The sequence below is a fragment of the Cydia amplana genome, chromosome 16 (genome assembly GCF_948474715.1).
Source record: "Cydia amplana chromosome 16, ilCydAmpl1.1, whole genome shotgun sequence".
NCBI classification, from domain to species: Eukaryota; Metazoa; Arthropoda; class Insecta; order Lepidoptera; family Tortricidae; genus Cydia; species Cydia amplana.
This window is the reverse complement of record NC_086084.1, coordinates 6,497,803-6,520,772: the sequence shown is the minus strand read 5'-3', so window position 1 is coordinate 6,520,772 and position 22,970 is coordinate 6,497,803. Positions and strand designations below refer to the sequence as shown.

At 44.6% G+C, this 22,970-nt stretch overlaps 2 protein-coding genes across 5 annotated transcripts in view; one reads left to right on the top strand and one right to left on the bottom strand.

Annotated features, from left to right (window-relative positions):
- The window catches only part of LOC134655504 (uncharacterized), a 50,712-nt gene that overhangs the window by 8,819 nt on the left and 18,923 nt on the right, over positions 1–22,970 (bottom strand). The gene's annotated exons all lie outside the window — the stretch shown is intronic.
- Positions 1,590–22,050, top strand: LOC134655501 (cytochrome P450 6B5-like). 4 transcript variants are annotated; one of them, XM_063510970.1, is made up of 3 exons: positions 1,590–2,948; positions 11,035–11,051; positions 21,897–22,050. In XM_063510970.1, the coding sequence occupies exons 1-3, from the start codon at positions 1,607–1,609 to the stop codon at positions 22,044–22,046; spliced, it is 1,509 nt and encodes a 502-aa protein (XP_063367040.1). In that variant the 5' UTR covers positions 1,590–1,606; the 3' UTR covers positions 22,047–22,050. The 4 variants fall into 4 exon arrangements, with proteins under 4 accessions (XP_063367040.1, XP_063367038.1, XP_063367039.1 ...); XM_063510968.1 differs by lacking the exon at positions 11,035–11,051 and having other exon boundaries at positions 21,880–22,050; XM_063510969.1 differs by lacking the exons at positions 11,035–11,051; positions 21,897–22,050 and adding an exon at positions 3,765–3,931.

Below are 22,970 nucleotides of genomic sequence, written 5' to 3'. Positions count from 1 at the left end.
AGTTAAATTATATTTTTACAAAAATATTACAAACAATTTCGAATTTCACATTTTTGCATTAGTGTCGTGTTGTACAGCGTCTTTATTGTCAAGAATTTAATAGGTACCTATTTATTACTCTATCACGGAAAAGTAATAAAGGATTAATAGAATAAGATCCGAGTAGGTATAATTCTTTGGTTTGGCCTTACTGTTTCGTTAACATTATTAAGCATCAATGGAACAGCGTAATGAAACCATGTAAGTATCCTGGTATTGTTTGGTCATATATGATTTAAATCGAGTTTTAAACTATATGTACATAACTTAATACTTGTGAAATTGATTTTGTGCTCGTCATACACACGAAATTTTGACAAGAGTTTAAACAACACCGCAGTAAGGGTGTATAATAAATTAGATAAAGATATAAAGGAATGCCAGGACCTAAAAACAATTGAAAGAAAACTGAAACAATATTTTTTTCTACTCCAGCACTTAAATGTGTCAATTAAATGACTGACAGTGATATCTAAAGCAATGTCATTTGAATGCTTTGTCTATAGGCTCATAAGATGACTGCTAGCAGTCATTTTATGAGTATAATACAACTGCTTTATTTTTTTTAAAGATACAAGTTCCGATCATCTTGATTGAAAGAGGTATGTTTTCATTTACAATAATAACTCTTTTTTTTTTTAAATAATAACTCTTTTTTTTTAATAATAACTCAATTTTTTTTTAATAATAACTCTTTTTTTTAAATAATAACTCTTTTTTTTTTTTTTTTTTGCTGCAGCTGTCATAGAAAAAGTAATGTATGCAACAGCTCATAATTGGTTCTTCAAATTCTCGGGTCTTTTTTTACAAAACTCGACTACGTCTCGTTTTGTAACTTCGACCCTTAAATTTTAAGAACCCTTATTATATCACTGTTGCATAAACTACTATATTAGTAAGCCCTATTATTCCATTAAAGAATACTTTGCTAGAGCTTTAGATTAAATTCATATTTGACATTTCTATATTAACTCTCTTGTATTTACTTTTGTTTTAACTTATTTTATTGGCAATCATGAATTATCTGACATTTTATTTAATTACATATACCTACATTTTTAATACCTATTGTTAATTGTATTGGATTCTTATTCTTTTCTTTTGGGGCTATTCATAAATTACGTCATTTCAAATTAGGGGGGGGGGGTCAAAAATAGATGACGTAATTTATGAACAGCCCCTTTGATCTGTGTAATGAATTTTGACATTACCGGTGGTGTAATGTTTTATATATGTATTTATGTGTATTTGCATGCATTGTACCTTTATTGACATATATGAATTTCCACCATGATCCACGCCAATGACCTTCGATCTGAATCCTACATTTTTACTAGTATCATTGAATACCTTGAATATGATTTCCCGCGAACATAGCCGAAGGCACAGCTAGTGAACATTTGTTATCTTTGTTGATACTGTGACGTAATTCCATTAAGTATGTTTAACTATTGGCAGTAAAAAAAACTTGCTAGCTTACCTAATACCTATATCTAATTATACAGTAACAGGGAAGCTTTATTCATTCATTCACAGTTTGAGGCTCATCTTAAGTTGTCAGATTACAATGCCGACAATAATTTTAACGATATTTATTGTCATTGCTTATTTCCTGTATTACCACTTCACAAAATACAACAATTATTGGAATGAACGAAATGTTGTTGGCCCAAAACCGGCCTTCTTCTTCGGAAATATCAAGGATGCAATGCTCAGAAGAAAACCCTTTGGTCACGTATTCAAGGATATCTACGATATGTACCCAGAAGAAAAAGTGGTAGGAATGTTCGTGATGAGATCCCCAGAATTGTTAGTAAGGGATTTAGATGTGATAAAGAATATACTAATAAAAGACTTCGATATTTTCATGAGCCGTGGTTTCGAGTTTAAGAAAACGGGTTTTGGGGCGAATTTGTTTCATGCTAATGCTGATACGTGGCGACTGCTACGAAGCCGCTTGTCTCCACTTTTCACTCCAGGAAAGCTAAAGAACATGACGTATCTTTTAAGCGAATGCGGGGACAAATTTGTGGAGTATGTAGCCCGAGTCACACAGTTCAATCCGGAGCAACAAGTCCAAGGTATGACACAAAAGTTTGCCCAAGCTGCCATAACAGCTTGTGCGTTCGGCTTAGACATCGACACTTTTAACCAAGAACACGAAACCTTTCGTAGGGTCCACAGTAAAATGTTCATCATGTCACTTAGTCGTGATCTGGAGCTGATGTACCCTGGAATTATAGTGAAAATTGGAGGCTCACTTATTTCACCAGAAGTTATCACATTCTTTATCGATTTGGTCAAAACCGTCACTGCGCAAAGAAATGGTAGACCAACCAATAGAAACGACTTCATGGATTTAATTTTGAAAATGAGAGAAGACAAACTCATTTCCGGACCAATAAGAAAAAACAGTGATACTGAGACGAGTTTAGAGCTAACTGACGAGGTCATAGCGGCACAGGCATTTAGTTTTTATTCTGGGGGTTATGAAACCAGTGCGGCAGCCATGGATTTCTTACTGTATCAATTAGCTCGCAACCCAGAGATCCAAGACAAGGTGTTGGTAGAAATAAAAGAAGTGCTTAAGAAACATGATGGCGAGATGACTTTACAAGCTGTTTTGGATTTATCTTACATGGGCCAAGTTTTCGATGAAACATTAAGAATGTATCCAATCGTTTCAGATTTGAAAAGAAAGTCTAATCGCGCCTATACGATACCAGGTACAAATGTAACCATAGAGAAAAATCAGTTGATTAAAATTTCGACGCTTGGTATCCATTATGACGAGAAGATATACCCTAACCCTGAGAAGTTTGACCCAGAGCGGTTTTCCCCAGAGAATGTGGCAGCGAGGCACTCGTGCGCATATTTGCCTTTCGGACTTGGACCTAGAAACTGCATCGGTAAATCTCACTCATGAGTTATTTTGGTAATATCAGTACTGTAGTTTTAAATCTAATCTATAGCTGGTGCCCTACAAGTATGTAAACAAAACAACGTGACTCAGGAATTCGGTCAAATGAACAATGAATGACTGATTCACGTGGTTTATCGTGTAAGTGCAATAGTTAAAGATTCATACAAAATGCATATGTATGTATAAGACAAGTATTATCATAAGTACTGTGATTCATTGCATCATGTATGTACTTATATGGAATCTATACCAAAAAAATAATAGAAAATGGAGGCATGTTAAATATTAAATGTCTTTTGGTAACTCTACTCGACACTAGGTTAAAAGAGTTGAGAAGACTATAACGCGAAAATAAAAATTAGTTTATTAAACTTTACTAAACGAACACCCCTTCGGCATGATTATTTTATTAAGGTTTAGTAAATACAACCGCACTTATTATTCCCTTGTGGCAAGTGATTACAACGGAAGTAAGCCCTTATCTACAATCAAGCGTGGCATATATTAAGTTATAATTTTAATACACATGTATATTCTATGTAAATTATTCTCTACAATTTTTGACCTTCAAAAAGTGTTCTGTAAGAATCTATTTTGAATAAAAATATTATGATTATGATTATGATTATGATTAAGTTGGTTGTCCAGAAAAAAATATAGCAATGGACGAGTGAACGAGGTCAAAATATTTTTAAATTACGACTAAACAAAATTTAATAATGACTGTGGAAGTCTTGTGGATAAAGTGGCTTTGTTTCCAGCCAAGTTGGAATTTTGATAATTATTTTCTGTATTATTTCAGGGCTCCGGTTCGCGCAGGTACAATCGCGGATGTGTTTGGCGAAGCTTTTCTCTCAGTTCCGGGTGGAACCTTCTAAGAATACCCCCCATCAATTCCAGTACGAGCCTCGACGTGTTATATTGTACCCCATAGGCGGTATACCGCTGAACTTTATTAAGAGACAATAAAGACATTGGCATTATATCTACCTTTGGCATTTAATTTACATGCAACACTGTTTTAAGCTTCGATCAACACGGGCTTCCGACACGTCGGAAGGGATAGGCCCCAGCCCATCGACACCCCATACCATGGTATAATAATATACTCCGCCTGGTACTCTCTTCCGAGATTCGTGAATGACCTAACTGTCACTTGCCTACGTCATCATGCTGTTTACAGGTTCTCAAACTTTAAAATGTGGGAGAATTTTAACCAACGGTGAAAATTATTTTAACGGCATTAATTTTAAGTTATTCATGTAGAAACATAGTAAAATAAAACAAATCTATACTGCACTTTTCACTCCTACTCTTACAGTTCTGAATAGAGCAGCCAACCATTTTCGTAACAAAACATTACCAAGCTTACGACGTGAAAAGTTTGGAAAACACTGCGACTGCTGACACTGAGCGAGAAGGAAATAACAATTAACACGCGTTTGTGAGATACGTAGTATAAAAACAAAGATCACACTTACATTTTCACGAAATAGTCCACTTTTGCTAAGCTAATACGTATATCGAAATAATAAGTTAGAACTGCTGTTTAATTACACAACTACCCTCCATGTATATTTCTTGACCATAACTGTCAGAACATTAGTAACGTAAATAAAGTATCTTATAATAATAAGCCATGATATTAAATTCGTATTAATTTGCGATTAATTATTCTATAATAAATTAAATTAAAATGTAGCAAATACATTTGTTAAATTGAATTATTATGATAACCGGATGTGCAGGAAACATCTTACTTGTTATTCCTACCAAGAAGTGGTGGAAGGGGTGAAGTCTGATCGAATATAAGCGGGTGTCTGACAGTTGTGGCTCACTTCTCAGTTGGAGAGCTAACGACGACAAACGAAGCTAAGTGTCCATTTTATTTTATTGTGTTTTTATGACTTGTATGTTTTCTTTGTGTTATAGTCTGATGGTATGTACGTTACAACCTTTAATGTGAATATAACCCTTTGATGACCTTTTAACAATTGCTATGTAACGTATATTCCAACTGATTACGGTGTAATACATCATGTAGCTTATTTTTATTACTTTTTTAAATTATGTCAAGTGTGTACGTTAAGGTAGCCAGTACTAACTACAAGCCACCAATATCTATTACGCAGCGTACCTACTTGACTAATTTAGCAATACTATATTAAGATTGTTGTGAATTATGTGGTAATAAAGCCGATTAATTGTTCAGTAAATCTACAATATACTTTTACTTACAATCTGCTTATATAAATATATTACTTAAATAATGTTTACCATTTTTATATTCTAAACCTTGTAGTTGTCCCTATAATAAATACATTACTTTGAGCAATAACTAACTGATCTTAATTAAATACTGCATTACATCCTGATTTCCTATGTTATTAATGATTTTACTGGTGGTAGATCTGACATCAGAAGTGGGATAGTATCCAGCTACACTTTACATATATACTTATTTAATTTCAGACGAATTTGGAAGCTGTGGAAAGCCTTGTGATAGCGGTTACGAAAACCGTCTCCGGTGCTTGCGGAAGAGACAAAGACATCGCTTTGCCCACCTTTGACCCACTACAAGCGACAGTGGAGCAGAGTCCTGGTGTACCATGAAGCTATCGTCACGTAATTAATATGTTTAAATGTGCAATGATTCGTCAGATTGGCCGAACGTTATTTGGAAAGGTATTTTTTTTTGTATTTTATACAAGATAATTGATTTGGCATTTATGATACATGCTACCGAGGCTGACGTGATGTGATAAGTAAAACAGTAGCATGGTGATTGTAACCAGGATTATTGCTGCCGAGCCAACGAGCTCTCGCTTGATGTAAGTGAAAAAGTAGCAATATAGGGACCTGCTGCAGAGCCTGTGTGCCCCACTTGATGTTATAAGTGGACCAGTAGCCAACTCAGGGCGATACATGCTACCGAGGCTGACTTGATGTGATAAGTGCCCGTAGCATGGTGATTGTAAGTAGGATAATTGCTGCCGAGCCTGCGAGCTCTCGCTTGATGTAAGTGAAAAAGTAGCAATATAGGGACCTGCTGCCGAGCCTGCGAGCTCTCATTTGATTAATGTGATATGTGATATAGTATCTGACTAATAAAAAATAGTAATTCATACACTAAGTTTAATATGATTGCGAAATAAGGTACTTCGAGAACGAAGCACCTGTCAGTATGGCCGTGTGAGATACGTAGTATAAAAACAAAGATCACACTTACATTTTCACGAAATAGTCCACTTTTGCTAAGCTAATACGTATATCGAAATAATAAGTTAGAACTGCTGTTTAATTACACAACTACCCTCCATGTATATTTCTTGACCATAACTGTCAGAACATTAGTAACGTAAATAAAGTATCTTATAATAATAAGCCATGATATTAAATTCGTATTAATTTGCGATTAATTATTCTATAATAAATTAAATTAAAATGTAGCAAATACATTTGTTAAATTGAATTATTATGATAACCGGATGTGCAGGAAACATCTTACTTGTTATTCCTACCAAGAAGTGGTGGAAGGGGTGAAGTCTGATCGAATATAAGCGGGTGTCTGACAGTTGTGGCTCACTTCTCAGTTGGAGAGCTAACGACGACAAACGAAGCTAAGTGTCCATTTTATTTTATTGTGTTTTTATGACTTGTATGTTTTCTTTGTGTTATAGTCTGATGGTATGTACGTTACAACCTTTAATGTGAATATAACCCTTTGATGACCTTTTAACAATTGCTATGTAACGTATATTCCAACTGATTACGGTGTAATACATCATGTAGCTTATTTTTATTACTTTTTTAAATTATGTCAAGTGTGTACGTTAAGGTAGCCAGTACTAACTACAAGCCACCAATATCTATTACGCAGCGTACCTACTTGACTAATTTAGCAATACTATATTAAGATTGTTGTGAATTATGTGGTAATAAAGCCGATTAATTGTTCAGTAAATCTACAATATACTTTTACTTACAATCTGCTTATATAAATATATTACTTAAATAATGTTTACCATTTTTATATTCTAAACCTTGTAGTTGTCCCTATAATAAATACATTACTTTGAGCAATAACTAACTGATCTTAATTAAATACTGCATTACATCCTTATTTTATATTTTATTAATGATTTTACTGGTGGTAGATCTGACACGTTCGACAAGGATGACGGTCAGGGACAAAATGGCGGATTGTCAAATGTGACAGCGCTATCCTGTGTTGCCAGTAGTGTAAACAGAATTACCCGAACATCTGAAATTTCTTTCGTGAATCGGAAGATATTGCTAACGAATAATTAAAAATGACGTGTTATAGTAAAATTTAAGATAAAATACATATAAATGAAAATTATAAAATTATAAAGAAACATTTTAACTTATTAACCATAGATATAATGTACCCATGTAGCATGTTATGTTGAAGCGACTGGTATAAATATCATTTGATATTTATACCAGTCGCTTTTCGGTGAAGGAAAACATCGTGAGGAAACCGGACTAATCCCAATACGGGCCTAGTTTACCCTCTGGGTTGAAAGGTCAGATGGCAGTCGCTTTCGTAATAACTAGCGCGCACGCCAATTACTGGGATTAGTTGCCAAGCGGACCCCAGGCTCCCATGAGCCGTGGCAAAATGCCGGGACAACGCGAGGAAGATGATTATGTAACATGTTATGTTGAAATAAAGTGGCAATGTTATTGTGACGTAGGCAAGTGACACTCTGGGAAGAGAAGACCATGTTTTATTAGACCATGCCCCATACTATGATAACTTAGGAACGTACTTGTTACCAACGTTGAGGCATAGAAAATAATCTTATCGAATTAAAATGACTGCTGTTGCATTTTGGTAGCACATACCATACTTGCTTTCAAACATAGACGTATTATACCTACTTTTCTTTAGGTTGGTATGATCGGTAAAACGTCTACCGTCATTTTAAATTGTCGTGAAAGCGGTTATGTTACGTGTTTATTTTTGTGTTTAGACTAAATAACTTTAGCTTTTATTTAAATGGGGGGCAAATCTTTAAGAAAATGTGAAGTTTGTGGGGTCAGGCGTGTAAGGAAACTTACTTCTGATATATTTTTGACCAGATTTCCACTTGATCCGAACAGGTCGGTAAACTGATGTTTTTGTGCGATATTTTCATTTTGAGTCGTTACCAGATACTAATTTAATTAGTTTGGAGTCGTTTTTATCGTTTACAATCCTTGATTAAAACGAAAAAATTCTATGAATAGATTCTTCTTGTAAAAAACTAGGTAACCTAAGACACGAATAGTGTGCGAACAACTTATCGATAATCCCTTTATTTCAGATGTCGATTATGGGTAAAGGTAACACGTAATGAGGATTTGGAATATTTACCTATACAAAGGCTGAATGAAACTCCAACCTCTGAATACCTACAAGTGAATGTAAATAAGCCTGACAGCTTTTTCCCTTTGTGGGAAGTTGGAGACTCAGTGTTTGCAGGAGTGCTCTAAAAGTAGATTGTAGCTTTATTTACGTTCATAAGCGTATTGTAATATGCCTACGTAACTTATCTTTATTATGTAAAATAAAATTATTTTTATATTTTGCATTTATTTTATGAATCCACCTGATTCTCAAAATTTACTTTTACAGTAGTACAGTACAACAGCACGTATCGCACATTTATCGATATCGATAAACAGTGACACCGGAAGTGACGAGCCCTAGCGTTGTTTTTTTTGTGTTGGCAGTATTGACATGTATTTGGTGTGTTGGCACAATGTACGTTCTTAATTCGATTTAACACTCGGTTTAGACTCTCGCGCGAGCCACGAGACGAGCCGCGAGCCGCGCCACGAGACGCGAGTCCACCGTTTACACTCGCGTTCGGCTTGTCATTCGGTTAAAACCTTATGCCGTGCCGTTAGTGTTTAAATTATATTAGCTCGACGAGCTTGCGAGCCACGAGACGAGCCGTGAGCCCACCGCTTACACTCTCGTCTCGTGGCTCGGCTCGCGGCTCGTCTCGTGGCTCGCGCGAGAGTCTAAATCGACTATAAGGCTTGTTCGAGAGTGCCGACTCTTAATAGGCGGATTAGACTCTCGCGCGAGCCACGAGACGAGCTGCGAGCCGCACCACGAGACGCGAGTCCACCGCTTACACTCGCGTTCGGCTTGTCATTCGGTTATAAACCTTATGCCGTGCCGTTAGCGTTTAAATTATATTACACTCGGTTTAGACTCTCGCGCGAGCCACGAGACGAGCCGCGAGCCGCGCCACGAGACGCGAGTCCACCTTTTACACTCGCGTTCGGCTTGTCATTCGGTTATAAACCTTATGCCGTGCCGTTAGTGTTTAAATTATATTAGCTCGACGAGCTTGCGAGCCACGAGACGAGCCTCGAGCCCACCGCTTACACTCTCGTCTCGTGGCTCGGCTCGCGGCTCGTCTCGTGGTTCGCGCGAGAGTCTAAATCGACTATTAGCTCGACGAGCTTGCGAGCCACGAGACGAGCCGCGAGCCCACCGCTTACACTCGCGTCTCGTGGCGCGGCTCGCGGCTCGTCTCGTGGCTCGAGCGAGTCTAATCCGCCTATAAAACGTAGTGATTTAATACTCTTTGATGGGCCCAAGCGATATCTTGACATTCAAATCATTCTGCCATTTTTCGTGGGGGGGAACGTGCACACAGTCGCACTTCTCACACACTTACATACAAAATCCAATCTGTAATGACGACACAAATACATAGACAATGACACAGACAAATCTTGCACACCTCGATCTGTTTTTGTGTACGGACGAATCAAAAGTGTCACAACACGCACACTAACACATTTTCGTCAAAGAATTTTATTGTTTTCTGAGAGATGAGAAGTCGGATTTGTCGCTCGACCGATGCGCAATTTGTACTGGGCGAGCAAAATCGATAAATCCAGCAATTACATGAGACTAAAATATAATAATTGTGTTTAAATGTAATTAAATGTATGACGTGTAAAAAAAATATTACATGTATGTAAAATATAAAATCCCTGCTTCCCTGGGGCTTCTTTCTGTAAATTTGATGTACCCGACCTCTTTTTAGAACAAAAAACCGAGCCATTAGGCATTTTTTCTGCTGCTGTTTTCACGCGCGCGTCTGCAGTGTCTGCACTCGGTCTAGTTTAAAATCCGAGCGCAACTAGTTTTATTACCCGCGCTAGATCAGTTGATCTTGTACCTAGGCAGAGGGGAAATAGTGCGAATGCCGTCTCCCTTCCGTGTTGCTTTAAGGTTTTAAGAGTAGAAGTTCCGTGTGACAATATACTAGTGACAATATGCATATTCGGCATATTAGGCCACTTTAAGTCACATTTATGTCCAAGTGTCAGAACGTCCAGTCACAGGGTCCTACTGCCAAATATAGTGAAATTCCAAGGCAAGTCAACGTAACTACCGTTAACATTACACAGGAAAAATTACGATCTGCCTGACTGATCTTACGATCGGCCGCCTTACATCAATACCCCCCATTTCCCCGTTTAACAATAAAACGATACTTTCCAAACATTGATAGTAGCTTATCTGATGTAAATGTCAAGATAAAACTTGAGAGTATTTTGTTTTATTTGATTTCTAAAACTTTTTTATATTACATTTAAATCACTTGAGTGAATCAGTCGTTTTCAAAGAGCTGACTTTTAATACGCCAAGTTGTTAAACGTTGAGTGATTTTCTATTGGTCTAGGCGACTAATTAGCTGGCCAGGCGATCTAGCATGAGTTGCGTTCTCGCATGCGAGTCCATACATCTTGCGCGACTTCAAGTATGGAGTCGCGCGCGAGACTCATGCTAGACCGCCAGATGGTTGCGACAGCTCCACTTCTTTTAAATCTATCCTTGGGCCCTAACGAGCAATCTTGCCGAAGGAAATCTTTGGTTCACGAAACTAATGCAAGTAGCCCACTGTCAAGATTTTAATGTTTGTTACTGAATCACGGAAAAGTAATAAAGGAGTAAGAATACGATAAAAGTATAAAATATAGATGTCGTGATTAGGCCAGGAACCGTGATTTATGCATTATCTACATTACTTCAGGGATCCGCTTCGCGCAGGTACGATCCCGGGTGTGTCTGGCAAAACTCGTGTGGAACCCTCCAACAACACTAGTCAATTCTAGCAGGTACTAACCTCTACGTGTCGTGTTGTATGTATCCATCTAAAGGGCGGCTTTATCAAAAGACATTGACCATCCTTGGTTTTTAAAGGTACCTAAACTAGTTAGGAGATAATTTTTAAGAAAAAAAAACCGACTTCTATGCGGCCCGGTGAAAGATTATTGTAGATGGTGCGCTATGTAGAAAAGGAGGTAAAACCACCCACTTTTCTAGTAGCATTTCGTTTCTGTAAGGCTCGCAGTTCTAACCTAACCTAACCCACTTTTGTTCGGTTCTGTGAGGATAGCAGTTCAAACCTTTTTTTTTTTTTTTTTTTTTTTTTTTTTTTTTTTTTTTTTTTTTTTTTTTTTTTACGAGGGGAAATGCGTTGCGCATACTCCCGCCCCCGGGGGGGGGGGGGTCGGGAGTTATGTGGGACTCTCCTCCCTTAGGGGGAGGCCTACCCACTAAAACCCCTCGGTGTACCCTCGCTCCGCCTGAGGTAGGGCTAAGGGAACGCTTGGCGCTTACCTCGGCCCTGCCATGTGCGTGTCGCCCTTGCGGGCTCGGCTATTGCGGCTTTTGCCACTGTCCCTCCTAGGTGTGCACTTTTGTGCCTTATCCGCCTCGGGACACTCTCGTCAGGCAGGAGACCCCCCGATCTCCTGCCCGAGGTCCCAGTTAGGGCGGCAAGCGGCGGTCATACGCGGCCCGCCTCCGCCCGGTCCTTTTTCGGCGGATAGGGAGCGAGAGGGGATCGTCCTCTCGCTCTCTCTCCGCCGCCTCCTTTAGGGACATGACAGCGTCGCAGAACGCGACGACCGCCTCCCAGGTGCCTCTGTTGCGGACCATCGCACTGGCTATTGCCGGCAGCGATAGGTCTGCTCCAAGAACCGCAGCCATCTCCGATCTCGGTTCATCCCACGCAGGGCATACGGCGCGGGTGTGATGCGCCGTGTCCTCCTCACCTCTGTCACAGTGCTTGCACACCGCTGTGTCCTCTCGTCGTGCCACTCGCCACAGGTACCTACCAAAGCAACCGTGCCCAGTAAGTACCTGTGTCAGGTGGTACGTCATTGGCCCGAAGTCGCGCTTCAACCAGTCCCTAAGGACTGGGCGTACTGCGCCCACCACCTCGCGGCTTGCGCTCGGGGCTTCTAGCCTTTCATCCCACCTCCGGAGAAGGTCATCCTTGGCCTCCTCCCTCCAAAGCTTGATCTCCTCCGGAAGTGGACGATTTCCCGCCGCCCGCTCTTCCGCAAGTTGCCAATATACCGCCGCCAGGACCCCAGCCTCCAGGTCCCATGGTGGGCTGCCGGCCAGCAACGTCGCCGCCTCAAAGGAGACCGTCCTGTACGCTCGTATCGCTCTTGTGGCTATAACCCGTTGGGGTCTGCGCAACAGGGCCACGTTCCGAGCGTTCAGGGATTCTGCCCATATTGGGGCCCCATAGAGTGCCATGGAGCGCACAACACCCTGATAAAGGCGGCGGCATGTGCTGCCCGGTCCCCCGGTGTTCGGGAGCAGTCCCCCGAGTGCTCCGGCTGCGGCCAGCAATTTTGGCGCTTTCCGCGCAAAGTGCTCAGTGAAGCTCCACCGACCGTCGAGGACAATGCCTAGGTACCGCATCGTCGACTCGACGGCGATGGAGGTTCCCCCGACCACTATTTCCAGCCCAGGAGGCGGTGCGTTTCGAGGCCCGTGAAAACAGAGAGCCTCGGACTTGTTGAGGGCCACTTCGAGTCCCAAGGCCCTAATGCGACTCACCACGTGAGCTACCCCTGCTGTGCCGAGCAGGACGGCCTGCCTGTGGGTGCTCCCCTTTGCGGTGACGAGAGTGTCGTCAGCGTAGCACAGTACGTTGACGCCCCGCAGGTTGGTACCGCGAAGCACCCAGTCGTACCCGATGTTCCACAGGAGTGGTCCGAGGACTGACCCCTGTGGGACACCGCACGTGACCGTCCTGCTTGCCCATCCAGCTTGAGTCGGGTATGTGATGGCCCGGTCTCTGAAGTAGTCCTCGACTACTATTCTGAGATAGTGGGGCACACCGTGGTACTTCAGTGCCTCCTTGACAGTCTCAAAGGGCAAAGTGTTGAAGGCATTCGCTATGTCTAGCGACACTGCCAACAGCACTCCACCCCGTGAGACTGCCCCATCGGCGAGGACCCTCAACCGCGCTATGGCATCAATGGTCGACCTTTCCCGCCGAAAGCCGTACTGGCACTCGTGCAAGTCGGGTCCTACCTCCCCGAGGTGTCTGACGAGACGGGCCGCGAGCACTCGCTCAAGGAGCTTGCCCATCTCGTCAAGCAAGACTATGGGGCGATAGGCCGACGGCGACTCAGCCGGGCGCCCGTCCTTCTGGAGAAGGACGAGCTTACCGGTCTTCCAGCTTCGCGGGAACCGACCTTGTTGGAGACATGCGCGGAAAAGGGCCCTCACTCTCTCCTCCAGCTCACCAAGCGCGAGCACCACGACACGTCCGGGCACACCGTCAAGTCCGGGGGCGCTGTTTTTCAGCCGGAGCCTTAACACCGCTGCCCCGAGTTCCCCCTCTGTGACAGGAGGTATGTCCTCCTCTACCGCAGTGCTGGTAGCGTTCCCACCCATCGCTGGCGGATGCCATACACCTCTTTCAGGGAACAGACCAGTAAGGATTCGTCCTAAGAGGTCCGGCTCAAGGCTGCTGGTTAGCGGAGGGGCCCAAGGCCGGAGTTTTGCCCTTACAGTTTTGTAAGGGCGTCCCCATGGGTCCCGGTCCAGCGTCTCCAGCCACTCCTTCCACGCCGCTTCCCTAGCCTGTGCGATGCCTGCCTGCAGGGCGTGGCATTTGGCTCGGTAGGCGGCGTAGAGCTCATCCTCCCTGGCCGGATCGCGTATCCTTCTCCGTCTGCTCCTGGTGTATTGGCGGCGCGCAGCTGTGCATCCGCTTCGTGCCTCACGAAGCTCCTCGCGCCACCAGTAAAGCCGGCGCCGCGGCGGAGTCGCCTTTGCTCGGGGCATTGCTGCATCGCATATGCGCTGGAGAGCAGCAACCTGCCGCTCCGCCTCGGCGTCGACTTCACCGATGGGCCTAGGCCCGGCCTGCCACCCCTCGACAATCGCTGCCTCTTTGGCCATTTCTCGGTCGAGTTTGCGCAGTTTCCAGCGCGGCCCTTCCCCCGCAGTGGGTCGACCGACACCCCTTGGAGTGGCAGGGAACGTGGAGACATCGAATCGAATGTAGCGATGATCCGACAGCGTCTCCACGTCTACCCTCACTCCCCACCCCATTACGCGCCGTGCGAGAGCAGGGCTGGCCATTGTTAGATCCACAATTGACCCGCCCCGCTGTCGCACGCACGTGTGTGTCGACCCCCTGTTGAGGATCTGCAACCCCACTTCGACCGCCCATTCTTCCATGGCATGCCCTCTCGCGTCCGTCGCTGGGGATCCCCATGTCGTGGACTTGGCGTTAAAGTCTCCAGCGACGAGCACCAGCCCCGGGCGACTGCTGCCGATCAGAGAGCCCACCTCATCCAGGAATGACTCAAACTCGACCAATCTCCTGTTTGGCGAGAAATACGCCCCGACCACCATCGTGTCTCCTAATAGTGTGGCGACAAAGCCGTGGCCTCTGGTGACGTTTTGGTGACGCGGCGCATTAGCTTGGGCCTGCGTGACAACCGCTACTAGGCCATCCCTGTCACCAGCCCAGTTGTCCCTCGGGGGCACAGAGTAGGGCTCTGCCACCACCGCGACATGTATCAACCACTCCGCCATGCTTTGGAGCAGGAGGTCTTGAGCTCTGGCGGAATGGTTGATATTCGCCTGCAGATACCGGACGGCCATTCCTAGCCATTGGCTGTCCGATCCTCCTCGACCCCAGGCTCAGGCCTTCGTGGGGGACTTGGCTGCGTAGAGGCTCCGGGGCCACCTGCAGCAGTTTTCTTCCGTTTGGGTGGGTTGCATGTTTTGCTTCCCACCCTATGGTCTGCACGGATGCCCGCAGCGGCGCACAATGAGCAATGCGCGGTGGCATTGCAGTCACGCGCGATATGGCCCGTCCCACTGCAACGGTAACATATAAGGCTCCGATCCACCTCCGACTTGCACTTCGCACGCACGTGTCCCACTTCCAAGCATCGGAAGCATCGCGTGGGCCGACTGTCGAGCAGTCTGACCTGCGCCGACACCCACCCCACGCGGACCCGTCCGCCCTGCGCCACCTTTTTGGCAGCTGCGATAGGACACCGCAGCCACACCGTACCCAACCCCGAAGGGCCGAGCGTGACCTCCCCGGACTTGATGTCCTCCTCTGCGCAGCCACCTTCCTTTGCTACCGCCGCCACCACTTCCGAGGAAAGTACGGAGTCGTCCAGGCCCGAGATGCGCATCTCCGCGCATTTGGTGGGCCTAGATATACGGACCAGGGCAGGGTCCAGTACCTCCCGCAGTTTGGCGGCCAGATCATCTGCCTTTTGGCCGCTCGCCGCTCCGGGGATCTCGAAGGCGCGGGCATCCGTGGCGGTCCTTCGGATCCGAACACCCGCGATCCCCATCGAGTCAATGTCGACCTTGCTTTTAGCCTCGTTGAGTACGGCGGCGTAGCTCGTGCTGCTATCGGCCTGGGGTATCAGTGTCAGCACCACCGCTGATGTGTTAGGAAGGCGAAGCTTCCGGGCTTTCTTTGGTGGAGCCTTGTTCGTAAGGTTCACCTCCTTTTTTGCACCCTTGGGCTTTCCCTTTTTCCCCTTCTTTACTACCTCGGACCAGGTTGACGTGGCAGGTGCAGGCGCCAGCGCAGCAGCGGCGGAGCCTGGCATTACCGGGGCCGGGATTTCCTGGGCGGAGCTTCCCTTCCGGGGCTTCTTCTTCTTCTCCCTCCCCATAGAGCCTGAGGAGGAAGGTCCCTTTGCAGGCACCATAGGCGAGACCAGGGCCTTCGAGGAAGCGCCCGCGAGCCTTTTTTCCTTGTGAGTAGTCTCTCCGCCGGACGGAGGGAGGAGTCTGTCTTTGATTGTGGTCATGTGGGCGTCCAGGTACGACGTCACCTGGGCCATGACCACGCGACAGATCTCCTTCGTCAGAGGCGCCGAGGTTTTGCTCTGTTCGGCCACCGTCTTCGAACTCCTATCCTGTCCGGGTAGGGAGGATGCAGCACTGCCCTGCTGACGCATCGCCTCCATTTGGGCCTTAATTTCGGCCATTTCTTTTCGGAGACTGGCCATCTCCCCCCTCAGCCGGTCGTTGTCGGCCTGAAGCCGCGTCGTTTCCTCGGTGGCTGTGCGTTGGCTGAGTTCAGCAAACGCATCCGTGATTGCCGACGAGGCGTCTTTTAGGCGGCGGATGTACGGGCCCTTCAGATTCTTTGATGTGGCTGCCACCCTTTCGATGACAGCCACACTATCCGCGACCTGTCGTCTCAGGTCCCGTATGCCGGGCTCTTCTTCGGGGTTCGCCCCAGGCCGAGGAATGGTGTCTTTGCGGAACCCTTGCCGCGTTCGGATTTCCATTTGTTCCAGCTCTTTCTCCGCCTCGAGGCGAGCCTCTTCCCGGAGGGCACGGTTATAAGCTTCTCTTGCCTTAGCCATGCCCATGTAATTCCCAGTCGTGGGGGGGCGGCCCCGGCGTTTAGAGGCTTGGGATGAGCCCCCGCTGCCGGTTGAACGGCGTCCCTCATCTCCGCTGGAGCCTGGCATAGAGTCCGAGTCGGATGGTCGAGGTCTTTTTTTTTTTCTGGGCGGTCCTGCCACATCCTCCCACCACTCCACTCTTCACCCTCCGTTGTCTCCACGTCCGAAATTGGCACTGGGCCCGCGGGTTTGAGTGGGGTCGGCATCCGTGGGCGCACCTTTCCCTTTCCCCGGTTTCTGGGGTTGCCCGTTGGAGCCTTCCCCTCCACGTCGGTTCCTTGACGTTCCGTGGTCGGGTTCCCATGGCGACTAGGGGGGGGGGGAGTCACCGGCGACGGGCTGGACCGCACCGTGTACGTGGTGCCGTCCGAGTCACCCCCCCCTCCCGCTAGAATCCCTGGGTCTATTCGGGTCAGGAGGACTTTGGCGACCCTCTCGAACCTGGCCTCACGGCCTCCCTCGAGCGCCAGTAGTGCGCGTGGCTCCTCCTGTCTTGCCCCTACTTCTGTGGCGGTGCTCGGAGTTGCACTTGGCGCACGCCGTATAAAGCGGCCCTGCCTGTCCCTTGCCTCTGTTAGGACGTCAACCCCTCCAAACGGAGGAATCTGCAGCTCGGGCAAGCTGAGGTCAATGCGTGGGCTTGGATAGTCCACACATTGACTGTGCTGTGACACGTTCGCCTGTGCAGGGACAGGCCCCTGCACGGGCGAACGCGCCAAGGAGCTTCGCGGGAAAAAGACCCTTTCCTCCTCGTCTTCAGAGTTTCCTCCCCTCATCCGCAAAATATCCATATCGCTTGCGTAATCGAGTTCCGTTTGTTCATAGCCAATGTCGTGTTCACGAGAGCCGGCATCCCGCCGGCCCACGAAGCAACTTTTGCCCCCTCCGTATACGACGGGACTCTCACCCGCCGAAGCGAGTGAACGGGATTGGGTACCCGCCCGGAGAATTTTAAAGTTGCCGATCTCCATGATTAGCTTTTTTAAGGGGTGGGCTCCCCCGCACGCTCGGGACTGGACTCCCTCCAGCCACGCATCCCATCGGCGCGATTGCTCACCTTGGGATTGGGGTAATTTATTATAGTGGTTTTCTTCCACGCGGTGCTACTCTCAATGAGCAGCACCCCCGGCCGGCTCAGTGCGGGTTACGGGTTGCCCGACGGGGAGCCAAAACTCACCCAGCAGTCGCATGACTGCAACTGCCAGACCCGTCGCGCCGCGAGCCTTGAAGGCCCGCCATCCCACGCCGCTCGAAAGGCGGCCGCTGCCCAATATTAGGGCTCCTTCAAACACGGTGCACGCGCACCACCACCGTGCGTGCCTCCGTCGCGGGTACCTGGCCTCGTGAGATCCACACACATCTCAGGCCAGGCCCGCCCACCCTATGTACTTCCCCTGCGCCCTCTGCTCCGTCAGAGGGACGCGGGGAGAACCGTCATGTGCCGCTCTTTGTCTGGTCTCTCACCCCAGGCCTGTCTGGTATGGGTAGCCCTGTCCGGCGTAGCCCCGAGGATCATTGAGACACGCAAGCCCCCCCACCACGGCAAGGTGGCAGCACTTCGAGGGGGATAGCAGTTCAAACCTAACCTAACCCACTTAACGGCGCATGCGGTGCGGTGTACGGGGGTTTGAGCGGGAGGGGTTTGGCCTCATCATACTTTATACCTACATTTTATGGTAGGTAATCATAGTGGTTTATTTAGTTTAGGTATCATAGTGGTTTTCCGGGTCAAGGTCCGGGTCTGTGTCCGAGTCCGGGTCCGAGTCCGGGTCTAGTCCAGGTCCGAGTCCGAATCCGAGTCCAGGTCCGGGTCCGGGTCCGAACCGGATCCGGGTACGAGTCCGGATCTGGATCCGAGTCCGGGTCCCAGTCCAAGTCAAAGTCGAAATTCGAAATCACCAAACATGTAACTATGCGTCGTTGAAGAGTTCTGTTCTGATCATCATCAGCAGTTCCAGTTCATCAAATGCGACAGTTTTTAATGTTAATGTATTATTTTATGATGAAAATACAGAAAATTATATACGTGTGCCTTTAAGATTTGAGGAGTTCCCTCGATTTCTCATGGATCCCATGTTCAGAACTTGAGCTTGACATAAATATGGCTTAAAAACCTAACTTGCTTAACAAACATAACGAAAAGAAAAAATCGCCAAACGCGAGCTATGCGTCGTTAAAGAGTTTCGTTCTGGTCATCATCAGCAGTTACACTTCCTCAAATGTTACATTTTAAATGTATATGCTTGATTTGTTGATTAAAACACAACAATCACTATATGTATGCCTTTAAGATTTGAGGAGTTCCCTCGATTCCTTATGGATCTCATCATCAGAACTCGAGCTTGACAGAAATGTGGCTTAAAAACTAAACTTGCTTAACAAACATAACGAAGAGGACAAATCGCCAAACGTGAACTATGGGTCGTTGAAGAGTTCTGTTCTGATATCATCAGCAGTTCCACTTCATCAAATGCGACAGTTTTTAATAAAAATGCTTGATTTTCTGATGAAAATACAAAAATCTCTATACGCACACCTTTAAGATTTGAGGAGTTCCCTCGATTCCTCATGGATCCCATCATCAGAACTCGAGCTTGACAAAAATGTGACTTAAAAACTTAACTTGCTTAACAAACATAACGAAGAGGACAAATCGCCAAACGTGAACTATGCGTCGTTGAAGAGTTCTGTTCTGATCATCATCAGCAGTTCCACTTCATCAAATGTCACGTTTCTGAATGTATATGCTTGATTTGTTGATAAAAACACAAAAATCACTATATGTATGCCTTTAAGATTTGAGGAGTTCCCTCGATTCCTCATGGATCCCATCATCAGAACTGGGTTTTGACAAAAACGGGACCAATCTGTATGCATATACATACAATCAAAAAAAGAATTTTCAAAATCGGTCCAGTAATGACGGAGATATGGAGTAACAAACATAAAAAAAAAAATAAAAAAAATAAAAAAAAAACATACAACCGAATTGATAACCTCCTCCTTTTAGATTTGGAAGTCGGTTAAAAATAGGAAGAACTGGAAGAGGGCGTCAATTTATCTACACAAGTGACACCCCAATGCCGTCTGGACATTGTACTAGTTACTAGTACATTTATACTAGTATGACTGAATACCATGAATGTGATTCCCCGCGAACACAGTCGAGGGCGCAGGTAATAGTCAATATTGTATTTATGTTATCTCTGTGAAAAACATCATAAATTCATAACATGTGTTTAACTATTGGCAGTAAAATACTTTGCTATTAGCTTAATACCTATCTTTAGTTTATAATAAGAGATAAGCTGTATTACTTATTTCATTAACAGTTTGAGGTTCGCCTTTGGTTGTAAGGTTACAATGATGGTAATCATTTTAACGATATCTTTTGTTATTGCTTTCTTCTTGTACTACCACTTCACAAAGTACAATAATTATTGGAATGAACGAAATGTTGTTGGCCCAAAACCTACTTTCTTCTTCGGAAATATTAAGGATGCAATGCTCAGAAGAAAACCCATTGGCCACGTATTCAAGGATATCTACGATATGTACCCAGAAGAAAAAGTGGTAGGAATGTTCGTGATGAGATCCCCAGAATTGTTAGTAAGGGATTTAGATGTGATAAAAAATATACTAATAAAAGATTTCGATATTTTCGTGAACCGCGGATTTGAGTTTAAAATAACGGGTTTCGGAGCGAATTTGTTCCATGGTAATGCTGACACCTGGCGACTGTTACGAAGCCGCTTCTCTCCGCTTTTCACTCCGGTAAAGCTAAAGAATATGATGCATCTTTTAAGTGAACGCGGGGATAAATTTGTGAAGTATGTAGCCCGAGTCACACAGTTAAATCCGGAGCAAGAAGTCCACAATATGACACAAAAGTTTGCGCTGGCTGCCATAGCCGCTTGCGCATTTGGCATAGACATCGATACATTTAACCAAGAACACGAAACCCTTCGTAGGATCCACAGTAAAATATTCAATATGACCCTTAGTCGTGACCTAGAGCTGATATATCCTGGAATTTTAGTGAAAATTGGAGGCTCACTTTTTCCAACAGAAGTTATCACATTTTTTATCGATTTGGTCAAACACGTCACTGCGCAAAGAAATGGTAAACCAAGCAAGAGAAACGATTTCATGGATTTAATTTTGAAAATGAGAGAAGAGAAACACATTTCTGGACCAATGGAAAAAAACAGTGACAATAAGTCGAGTTTATATCTAACTGACGAAGTCATAGCGGGACAGGCATTTAGTTTTTATGCTGGGGGTTATGAAACCAGTGCGTTGACTATGGGTTTCTTCCTGTACCAATTAGCTCTCAAACCCGAAATCCAAAACAAGGTGGTGGCAGAAATAAAACAAGTATTAACGAAACATGATGGCGAGATGACCCTAGAAGCTGTTTTAGATTTATCTTATATGGGCCAAGTTTTCGACGAAATATTGAGAATGTATCCAATTGTTTGTGATTTGAAAAGAAAGTCTAACAGCACCTATACAATACCCGGTACAAATGTAACGATAGAGAAAAATCAGTTGATTAAAATTCCAATACTTGGTATCCATTATGATGAAAAGATATACCCTAACCCTGAGAAGTTTGACCCAGATAGATTTTCTCCAGAGAATGTGGCAGCGAGGCACTCTTGCGCATATTTGCCTTTTGGACTTGGACCTAGGAACTGCATCGGTGAGTGTCATGAGTTATTTAGGTAATCTTAGTCTTGTAGTTTGAACACACATTTAACCTACCTATATTGTATGCCCTATGGGTCCTAAAAGTATGTAAACAAAACAAACTACCTACAACAACTACATGATTTAGGGATTCGGTCAATTTCGGTATTGTGTAGGTAATTAAGTACATTAAATTATTTTAAGATTCATGTATGTATTATCAATTTATTCAACGGGGCTAACATCGTGCCTTAAAATTACGATTAAATTATCGGAAAGTGCAGGGTAGGGGGTAGGGCCGCTCACAAAACTCGCTTCGACTGTTTAATAGTGATTGTGGAAGTATTTTGGATCAAATGGCCGTTAACGCAGGCTTTTTCCAGCAAAGCTGGTATTTTGTCTGATATGTTGTTATGGATTTGAATTGTGAAATGATAAATTTGATGATCATTATTTTCTGTATTGCATTATTTCAGGGTACCGTTTCGCACAGCTACAATCGCGAGTGTGTATGGCGAAGCTCCTCTCTCAGTTTCGGGTGGAACCTTCTAAGAATACCCTCCATCAATTGCAGTACGACCCTCGGCGTATCGTATTATACCCCATTGGCGGTATACCGCTGAACTTCATTAAAATACATTGATATATGACGACGCGGTGTTACATCTAACTTTAGCATCTAAGAGTTCTGTCCTAATATCCATAGCTTACCCGGATAAGATCGGGTCCTCGGGTAAGATCGTTTGATTGAAATTGTAATAGAAGTTATTTTACATCACTAGGTAGCAGTACAATGTGTGACGCCATTTCATCCCGCCTCTCTTGCCACATTTAGTAACCGCTCACTCCGCTCAGTCGTGTCAGTCGTGTGTTACGAACGTTTAAAAAAAAGTGTGAAAAGTTAAAATTAACCTGTCATATCCCAAGGGCTCAAATAGGAGCCGTAAATAAATTTTCCAGATTTCCCACGATATTCAAAATTTCAACTCCCACGCCTCAAATGTGAGCCATACTGGGAGACAACGACAAAATTAGTTTTAGGGTCGCGGGATCGGACAAGTTAATGGATATGACCGGATTTTTCAACGTATGCAACTTATTGTTCTTGCTTTAGACAATACTATTACTTATTCTGTGCTTTAGAGTTCGAATTAGCATTTTGTCCGATCTTAGTTCAAGAAGGTTTTTCAGTTTGGTGTCTTAAAATAATGTAATTCAACTTTGAGTGTAGAAACCCTAAAAAATGAAAGGTTATTTTTCAAGCCTTCGGCCTTCCTCTAGCTATCTAATTTAATTCATTGTATAGACTATTATAGAGTAAAAAACGAGTCAGACTAAAAATACATCGAGTATCTTAAGTCACTTATTTTTACGTGTGTTTAATGAAAAATACAATTTAACTAAATTTAGAGCTAGTATTATTGTAAATCATTGGTGGTCAAAACTGTTAGAATGATTGGAGAGAAAGCAGCTTTTATTATTTCAGGTTTTTTTATCGAGATGCAACCTCGGATTTTTGTTATAATACAGTGGAACTTCGATAACTCGAACGTCGATGAAGCAAAAT